Consider the following 10,364-nt stretch of genomic DNA (forward strand, 5'->3'; position numbering starts at 1 on the left):
TTTACTTTGATTTTTACTATTATCGTTGGAAGTATAGTATTTCTCTAACATTCAGCGTAGTATTACGTAGAAATCTGACGTCGAAGCATCCTGGCCATATTCTTGTGCATGCGCAGTCAATGTCACAGAAAGTGTCAAGTTATATTGTTGAAAACAATAGCTTACTTGTATTTGATACACGTATTTAGACATGTATTTTGACTCGTACTTCGCGTCATTCTTCACCTTGAACTGCATGTTGTTACGTAACGGGATTATCTTGATCGCCGCACGATATGCCACGATATGCCGGTTGAATACCACTTTTACACCCAGATAGCGAGGACCTTATTTACGGACAAGCGGCCGAAACTGTGCCTGACTCTTTTGATCCTCTTGCTTAATTGCTTTCGTTGCTTTACCTTGAACTGCATGTTGTTACGTAACGGGATTATCTTGATCGCTGTACGATATGCCACGATATGCCGGTTGAATACCACTTCAGCACGGCACGTCCTAGAACCTGGACTGGACTCTGGACTGGACTCTGTGCTTTTCATCTTGGACTAGACTCCCAGTTTTACATGAAAATTATACATCTTTTTATTATTCATTCTCTTCAATACTTATACATATTTAAGACTATATCATTTATTTTCGGCAATGTTCTTTGTGATCCTGTTGGAACATGCCCATCGATGATAGGTAGAATTCGAATTTGCATTATAATTTTTTTTCTGTTCAAGAACCAACGGCTTAAAATATATTTTAAAATATATAACCTACGTTTATCTAGCGTTTACAGAATAATGTTGAAAAGACAGCGCGAAATTCGGCTTCCGCGCAAAGCGGCTATCTTAAGATAGACCTTTCTTTATCTGTTTTTTTCCCGAGAAATTTTAGCTAGTTTTGTAGCTCTCTTTGCCTCAGTTATCTTTTATTCAATCTTCAGCGGTTTTTTCGTAGAAACATGTAGAAATCCCCACTTTAAATTTAGTAATTTTGAAAAAATATATTATGTCAAGAAAGGAACAGGAATTTCTGATAACATGGGAATCATGAATAAACAGTAAACTGTCAGGATTGACAACTCCCAGCCATGTCACTTGAGATTTTCGCTTCCGGCCACACACACACACACACACACGACAAAGAACATTGCCGAAAATAAATGATATAGTCTTAAATGTGTATATGTATAGTATTGAAGAGAATGCATCGCACAGAATTGACTGACACAACCGGGAAATTAGAGAATAAATTACTAGATTCCAGTTTCCGAAAATCAATTTTCCTCTCACGGTAATTTATATTTATAAGGCAAAGTCATAATATTGAAAGTTTAAGCGCTTCGCGAAGAAAATCGAAAGTTAATGCAAGAAAGGTAACACAGGAAAATTAAAGAATGACAACCACACAATTTAAGCTTGCCATTTATTTTGGTGATTCAATTTGCCAACATGCGATTTTTTGTGGGTCTGATTTCAGGTTTCGTAGTGTTAATATGTATGGAAATTTATCATTCCTGCACTTTGTTGGGGTCCTGCTGATATGGTCGTGAAAAAAATAATTCAAAGTAACGACTGAAATTGGTTGCCCAACCATTGCTTAATTGCTTCCAAAATCCGAGCCTTTGAAGCTGAAGCAAGTAGCGATTTTTCAGGAGTTTTTACTTTTTACTTTGATCCAACAAAGCAAAACAGTCCAAAATGACGACTTTATAGCCTGCGTCACCATCCGGAATTTTCTTCGTAAATACCGTACGGTATTTACGAAGAAAATTTCGGATGTGACGCAGGCTACGACTTTACAGTGCTCTAAGAAATCATCCTTCTACCGGCATTTATATAGCCCTAGATACCTGGCCTCTATATTGTGTCTAGGTTGTGTCCAGTCCAGAGTCCAGTCCAGAGTCAAGTCCAGAGTCCAGTCCAGGTTCTAGGACATGCCCTTCAACACCCAGATAGCGAGGACCTTATTTACGGACAAGCGGCCGAAACTGTGCCTGACTCTTTTGATTCTCTTGCTTGTTTGCTTTCCTTTCATGCTTGGTAAATTTGTTTCATTTCTATATATTAGGGGATGCACAAAGTTAATTCACATGGGGAAAGCTGGGTGACACAAGCCCCCACCCGGCCCCTGTGGGCGCAACGGCCCTGGTTACATAACAGCAAACTGACAGGTTACCATCTGTAATCTGAGGCGGGATTGCAATGTTGGAGGTCCGTCATGCACGCGATTTTGCACGTGAGGCCATTTCTTACATCAGGGTATAAAAGAAGTGAGCGACATAATCAAAACCATTCGACGCCCGATTTCTTGAGAGCAGACACGACTGGTCGTAAATACTTTACAATATAAAGGTAAGATTGCAGATTTTTTTTTATCATTCTACCAACATCTTTCTTTCATTAGCTTTAGAAGCTCGTGTCTGTTACGCTGACTATAATTATTTTTGCACACACCTCGATTCGGAAATGTAGTAAGAAAAGGCAGTTTTGAACTAGATTAAATGAAGGGTTTCACTAGATAAAAAAAGCACAAGAAATCAGGCCGGATTACTGCTTTTCAAACGATAAAGTAATTTTGTAAGCTTCAAATTGGAAACTGCTTTTACAATCCAGTTACGTCTGTCACGGCGGTGCCAGGTCTAACTCATGATTTAGTTACGTAATGTTCAAACTAAGATCATATTCGACATACATTAAAGTATAAGTATTTAGAAATAACGAAAAAAATAATATGTGCTGTATACATCACTTTGAATATTAGCAAGATATATGCGAGAGATGCGAAAATATTCACCAATTTTGGAATGTACTTTCATGCACGACAGCTAGTACAGTAAAAACCCACGTATAAGAACCTAGATTTTTCCAAGTTAGCCTAAAAAGGTCCTTATTTAAATGGTGTTTACTGCAAAATTAGGCTATTTAATTAGGTTCTTAAACAGGTTCTTATTTTCTTAAGAAAAAAGCGACTCGTTTTTGGGAGGTGTGGTCTATTATTGATATTAATTGTATCATCGCTCTATAATCTCATATAAGCAACTATTGTATTATTTTTCCAAATTGTTTTTCCTGTACAAATTAAAGATTAATTTGGATCGTTTCCATTCGCATTCTTTCGAGGAAAAACTATGGCTCATGGAATCAGTCTGGTATTGATTCCAAATAGCCCTACTTCACTGCTTGTTTATGTGGGGGATAGAATCGCCAAATCCAATAGAAAATTCAACAAATTTTGCTCCTACCGAAACAGTTTAACTAAAGTAGCCTGGTTTTCAGATATAATATGTGTTAATATGTACTAAAAAATATTCTGAGAGTTTGCTGGCTATTCTACTTTTCTTCGTGGATTGTGGATTGATACGGGTTTTAGAACAATTTTCGGTGAATTTGCGTTGATTTGACCCCCTCCGACGATCATGATCCTTTGCGTTTAAACAATAGATTGCTGAAGATTGTTTTGATGTGACGTCATAGTGAAATAGCATCCTATTACCTATACAAATTATGCATAAATAAATATAAAGCTTCTCCAACTTGGCTGCAATCTAAGCAAATACAAAACATAATTATGTGCAATATAAAGGTACACTGTATGTATTTTACAACTTACTGTGTGTAAGATCTTTGTAGAGCTTATTTTCTTGGATTTTTTAATTTTTTTTTTTTTTGATAAAATAAGAAACTGCTTTGGAATTTTAGCCTAAGACAGATTCTTGATGCCAAAGCGGGTCTAAATGGAAAATCTTAATCTAATAACAGGTTCTTAAATCTAGGTTTATACGCGGGGTTATACTGTATTTCTTTATTAGAACTGTGCCCAACATGTCATCAAACGCTATTCTCTAGAAAACAAATTCAAATACATAATTAAATATATCAGTAGAATTCGCTGTTTAAGGAAGCTTATAAAATTAACGATTTTACCACACATTGTTGCTTCAGAAGACAGAAAATGGAAATCTATTGTGCGATTTGTTAAATTGATCATAGATGTCAGCCAATTATATAAGATTGCGAGAATACGCTCTGTTATCGTAACATTAGCAAATCGAGGTCCCTTTATGGTCTAGATCTGTTCAGCAAATCGAGGTCCTTTGTCTATGGTCTAGATCTGTTCAGCAAATTGAGGTCCCTTGTCTATGGTCTAGATCTGTTCAGCTAATCGAGGTCCCTTGTCTATGGTCTGTACTCTTATACAGCATGGAATGGCGTCAGCATATGACTAAAACTCATGGGGAACCACGAACGCAGCGAGTGGTTTCACTGCAAAGTTTGGATCATATTCTGACGCCATTCGATATTCGAAAAGCGTACAGACAATAGAAAAAGAACCTTGATTTGTTTTGTACCACAAAAAGAAAAACATTTCCACGCGTTTTTTCAAGGTTTTTAATTGATCAAAACAACCAACGTTCTCGTTGACGTCAGCTTATTTAGACTACTAGCTGTGAGCGCAAGAATGCGATTTTATAGTATGCGTATATAGATATGATACAATGGGTGATCGAAGTTTCAATATACAAAACTCTTCTGTCCCAGAATCAAGATGGCAAAGTTCATATGTATTCTTCTTCTGCTGATGGTCTGCATCATACACGCTTCTCTTGCTGGCGGTGATCGGAAACAATGGAAAATAGGCACCAGATGGGTGAAGTCAGGATTGAAGAAACTTGGAGTCAAGTCACGTTGGGGCTCTGAAGGCGGTGAGTCTCGCCCGTGGGCCGGTAACAAGAAATGGAAGGGTAAAGAGTCTGAAGAAGGTCAAGATTACAGCAAGATGCGTGATGAAGATATGTCCGATATGATGATGATGCGTATGAAGAAAATGTTCAAACCACTCAGAGATTTATTTGTAAAGGTAGGTACTGATATAATCCACGATACTCATGATGCCGGCTCGTATAGTCAATCAGTTATTGGCTGGATGGAGTCAGGAGGAGGGCTGGCAGGATTCGCAGTTAACTTTTTAAAAATGGTTGTAGAAAGCTGTGAGAAAGTCATGACCCTCTCCTTTGAGTCAGCAAGTAACTAGCTTTGGTCAAGATGAAAAGTTTTGACTGAAAAAAAAAAATTCAAATTCTTACTGACAACCCTACCTCCCCTCGAATCAGTGCCCCAGACGTCTTCCTCACAATGATTTAGCAGGGGAGTAGCGACATACATCAACTTTACTGAATTCTATTGATTATTAGATAATTTCTAATATCATTTAGCGAGGTTCCCCAGGAATATTTTTTGAATAAATAGAGGATATTACATGAGCGCGCGGAGATACGAAATTTATCTTCGAGTGAGAGATTTTCAACACGAGAAGATAAGTTTCATATCTCCAGGCGCCCTTGTAATATTCTGTTTATTATTTATATTTATCCATAAAATCAACTTAACAAGCTTTTTATTATTATAAAGCGTTTTTATTTATAAACTAATAGCATGGTAACGATATTTTCACATGTGAAAATAACATGTTATTATCACATGTGAAAATATCAGTTTTTCGAAAAGGAGAAATATAGGTATTTTATGGATAATTATATGATAAAAAGGAATAAAAAACAACAGAAACAAACAAAATTCTTCAAATTTATAAGAAAATTTAAACATTTTTATTTTTATTCAAACTATTTTTTAAAATTTTACTTTTTCTTTAAAATCATCCATCAATTACCAAAAATGTTGCCCCGTCCCCATCGCTACGCCACGTCTTTTTTTGAGCATTTGAAAAACGTTTTGCAGCTATTTTACAAAAAGTATGTTTAAAACACATGGCGCGATTGAAAGATATCTAAATTAGGCAATAAAGGTAACGAATGAAAAAGGAATAAGGAATTATTATACGTTATCCCCTCAAAAAATCTATAATAAAAGGTATGTTCAGTACAACAAATTTACCAAATGTCTTACCAACTTCAGAATATTCCAAAAATATCGCACAAGGAATGAGCTTGGACTGCTTATGCCATTTGCTACCACATTAACACCTATCTCCTATCACCTCAGGTACTTGACCTTGGTCCCAAGAAGACGGTTGCAGGAAGAGCAGCTTTCTGCAGTGATAACGAATGCCCATCATTCAAGGTTTTGAATAAAAGTGAACATCATGATTATGAAGTGAGGATGTATGAGCCATCTCACTGGGTCAGCACCAACATGCAAGGTAATTGATAAGTATTATTTATTCTATTTTTCTTAATTGAGCGTATTTTTCCCAAGCTCAGATCGCGTATATTGCCCTTGAAGGATAATTTTCTTGTTAGAAGTAGCGCTTAAAACTGTCCCCCCCCTCCATTAAAATTAACTTTTAAACGGTTTCTAATTTCGTTTAAATGTCTTTTATTGTATGTGCTTCATTTTGTTTAACAGGGCTCTTATTAAAGGGATTACCCTGTATTAATAAAGGTTTCATAAATTTCATTTCATTTATTTTCCTTACTATATCTCTCAGCCAAAAAGATGACTAAACAGATCAGTACGTCTTGTTTTTGGCGTCTCTTCAATTACATTCAAGGCAACAACGAGATCAAACAGAAGATCAAGATGACAGTTCCAGTAACAACAGTATTCAAGAAAAACCCAACAACAGAAAAGATCAACATGACCATGTCATTCTACCTACCACCCTTCATCACCAACCCTCCCTCCCCTAACGACCAGAACGTATGGGTCAAAAGAAAAGGAAGTTTCAAGGTTTACGTTCATAGTTTTGACGGATACGCGATGAGCCAGAAAACATGGGAAAAGCACGCTAAAATGCTGCAAAAACTGCTTGACCAAGATGGATTATCTGGCACGTATTACAGATATGACGAGATGTACGTCACTGCTGGTTATGATGATCCCATGAAACTATTCAACAGACACAACGAGGTTTGGCTTGTTGCCAAAGACCAAGAGGCCTAAAGCTTGTATGGTCTGCACGGAACATTTTGCATGTTGATAACATGTTAGTTGTGTGCTTTTGAATATTTGAATGTTTATATGAACCTTTTTCTCCAAGCTTTGGGCTTTTATATAAATAAAATTATTGTTATCAACTTATTCTTTTATTACGAATAAATAGAATTGCTTTTTGATGAACTTCTGACATCATTTTCAAGAAGAAGGGACTAATTTCTTGTGATATGAGGAGCTCTGTATTAATAATATGCAATATTAAATACCCCAGTTCCCGTATTTCCCTTGGGGTTAATTTAACCGAGTGAGGACTAGTAGCTAGTCTAATATCCCCAAGGTAAGGTAGTGGTGCGCGAGCGCAGAAAAAGCGCACCTGTAGTTAACGCACGGGAGCGGGGTAAGGCGAAATTTAACTGCAATCGGTCTCAAAAAGTATAGCCCAACCGGGAAAAGGAGATTTGCATGATGGCGTCATTTGACTCCCACTACCAAGATGCTACGCGAATTTCTTTCTAATTTAAATTTGTATTCCCTCATGAAAATAGTAAAACAATTGGTGCTTATTAACTGAAGAAAAGAAAGTGTGCAAGGGATTCTGGTAGTAGAAGTCAATGACGCCATCATGCAAACGTCCTATTTCGGCGCGCCGCGATATTAATAAGTTTCACCCCTCTCTTATTTATCGTGCTCTCTTGGATAAAAGCAGCACGATCAATCAGCTTCGCTTACAGCATTTTTTGAATGTGAAAAATAGCTAATCAGAATTGAGAATTGACTAAATCGACCAATCAGAAAACGAGACATTGTGACATTTGGATGGCGTCCCGCAAAAAGGAAATTTGCGTTTTTCTATAGCTGCTGTACTCAACAAATTGGCGAGTCGTTCTGTGCCGCCATCGCGCATCCAGGATTTTTTTCAACCCCAACCTTCACTTAATAAGAGACGTCAGTTTTAACGTAACATATACACTATTAACCAGACGTAACAATTCATAAACCTAGAATTAAGAGTCGTGACTCTCAACAAGAAAGCTCTTTTGTTATAACTCAAACACCTCTTTATAAAAGTCAAAAGTTACCCCAGCAGATGAGCCGTTTGTAACGCAAAGTTTTTCTACTGTATCTGCTAAACTAGATGGACCACAGGCCAATACTGCAACTCTCCTTGCTTTCGATTTTTGAGCATGGCCTTTCATTTTTGAAAATAATTCCGACAAATTGGGACGGCCGAATTTCAACTGAGGCTGGATCTCTGCTATCCTGCGTCACATCCGGAATTTTCTTCGTAAATACCGTCTGAGAAACATCGCAAGAAAGCTTGTTCTGGACCCCCCGCAAATTGCACGATTATATATAATAGATTCTGATTGGCTGTTAGACAAGCTCATTCTAACGTGAACTCCCATTGGATAACTCAGAACTATCAAACCGGATGTGATTCTCACCGAATGTTTAGTGTAAAATCGTAACGCGAGCGTGTGCGGTGTTTTCCTTGATAATCCTCAAGTAGAATCACAGGTAGCCCAAGCTTGGTTTCTGTGGTGTCCTGTTATAAGGAAATGTATGGAGATTCATCAAAAATTTCAATGAAATCATTGAAACGTGAAATAAAGCCTCGAAATTTTACCCGATCATTGAGAGATAGCACTTCTTTCGCTCTGCGTGGTTATTTTTGTGCTGTGCCTATGGGCACAGTACATTTGTTTTTGTTGAGTTAGGTATGATCGGAATTTAGTGTTACGAATGGCTAGGAACAGTTGATCATAGGTAGGGACGGTTGATCATAGCTAGGAACAGGTAATTGTAGCGAGGGAGAGGTGAGGTATAAGTGTGGAATACTTCTATGGGAGAGTATACGTAGCGACTATATGACATTCTACCATGAAATACATCCCTTCCAAGGAAAACAAACACTTGATCGATCGATAACAGTCAATAAAATACACAAACTGGACGACAAACTCGATGGAGATTCAATGTTTTGGCTGGTTTCAGGTGGTTTCAAGATGGTTTCAGGTCGTTTCAGGTCGTTTCAGGTCGTTTCAGGTAGTTTTAGGTGGTTTCAGGTGGTTTCAGGCCGTTCCTTGTTTTAGTAACAGTACCCGCACGAGTTATATGTTATTGTATTAACTAAAGTAATCATTTTTGTTTTGGTTAGCTAAACGTATCTATTTCTAGTCGAATATTTTTATGAAAAAGGGATTTTCATGCCGAAACCTTCAACGAGTGGGTGGACGAGGAATTTACTGCGTCATAATTTACATAAAAGAGTACTCACACGAGTTTTATATTAGTTTATTTATAGTTCCTTTCACGGTTTCCGACGCCATATTGTTTGGGCAGAAGTGTAGGGAAAGAGATACGTTTTTCGTACTATTTCCATTCTGAGGTTACCCTGCGAGCAAAGTCTCCTTTACCTTCCCCCGAGTGAGAGAAAGGAAAGAGTCTTCTTTCCTTTCTCTGACTCGGGGGAAGGTAAAGGAGACTCTGCTCGCAGGGTATTCTGAGGTGAATTTTCGAGACCAAACTTTTTCTGTAGATGGAGAATCTTCTGTTCAATAATGTTTTGTGTGGTGTTTTTGAGCCGATGGAGCCACCATAACACTAGTTCTCAGAGAGACGGAGGCTTGCTTTGGGGTTTGCGAACAAGACTCGTTTATGCTTTTCAATTTGACCGTAAAAAATATTCAAACCGAATCCACGGACTTTCTTCTATCTTACAATGACTAAATCCCAAATAGTCTTATACTCTATTCAAAGTATCCAATGTGCACAGCACATTTGACACGTTTTCCCGTGTCAAAACTTGTTTGAATTTAGTCCGTTTTAAGATTTTTTTTCCCACCAGTAAAAAATAATGGTGGGGGGGAAAATGTTAAAACGGGCTAAATTAAAAAAAATAACGTAAAATTTCGATGGGAGTTAAAATGGGAGTTCACGTTAGAATGAGCTTGGCTAACAGCCAATCAGAATCTATTATATATAATCGCGCAATTTGCGGGGGGTCCAGAACAAACTTTCTGGCGATGTTTCGCAGACGGTATTTACGAAGAAAATTCCGGATGTGACGGAGGCTAGATCTCTGCATGAATATTGGCTTCTACGAATCGCGCCGAGTCTTTTTCTTTGGTTAAATAAAAATAATTTTCCATAACTTCATCTTGTGGTTCGCCTTTAACGAACAAGTCTGGAGAGAACTAATATGGAAGCCTGTATGGTCGTTAACTTTGTTAAAATACCCCGGAGGTGGTACTCCTCTTTATTTGCTATACGGGTATGTGCCACCCTATAGGGTATGGTTTTTCGCCTTTTGGGTCTGGGGTAGGGTATCATTTTTTGACATTTTGCCTGGGATAGGGTTACGATTTGGTCGTTTTTCTCTGGCGAATAGGCTACGCTTTCTGCCGGCACAAAAACAATAAAAACGTTAGTAAATATTGATTACAATCTATTGAATAGCCGTCTTTTAGTCTGGGATAG

At 37.6% G+C, this 10,364-nt stretch overlaps 1 protein-coding gene across 1 annotated transcript; it reads left to right on the plus strand.

Moving 5' to 3' along the window:
* Positions 1–2,185: 2,185 nt before the first annotated feature.
* Positions 2,186–7,067, plus strand: LOC116289533 (heme-binding protein 2). Its single transcript, XM_031696478.2, has 4 exons — positions 2,186–2,342; positions 4,530–4,848; positions 5,991–6,147; positions 6,436–7,067. The coding sequence occupies exons 2-4, from the start codon at positions 4,537–4,539 to the stop codon at positions 6,888–6,890; spliced, it is 924 nt and encodes a 307-aa protein (XP_031552338.1). The 5' UTR covers positions 2,186–2,342; positions 4,530–4,536; the 3' UTR covers positions 6,891–7,067.
* Positions 7,068–10,364: the final 3,297 nt, after the last annotated feature.

This window comes from Actinia tenebrosa, unplaced genomic scaffold (assembly GCF_029948245.1).
Source record: "Actinia tenebrosa isolate PJP-AT-01 unplaced genomic scaffold, QUT_ActTen_1.0 PGA_scaffold17__23_contigs__length_9995812, whole genome shotgun sequence".
In the NCBI taxonomy this organism is placed as follows: Eukaryota; Metazoa; Cnidaria; class Anthozoa; order Actiniaria; family Actiniidae; genus Actinia; species Actinia tenebrosa.

Coding starts and splice junctions, on each gene's coding strand:
- LOC116289533 (XM_031696478.2), top strand. CDS start 4,537: ATGGCAAAGTTCATATGTATTCTTCTTCTGCTGATGGTCTGCATCATA. Junction 4,849..5,990: donor TCAGAGATTTATTTGTAAAG/GTAGGTACTGAT, acceptor CTATCACCTCAG/GTACTTGACCTTGGTCCCAA. Junction 6,148..6,435: donor GGTCAGCACCAACATGCAAG/GTAATTGATAAG, acceptor TATATCTCTCAG/CCAAAAAGATGACTAAACAG.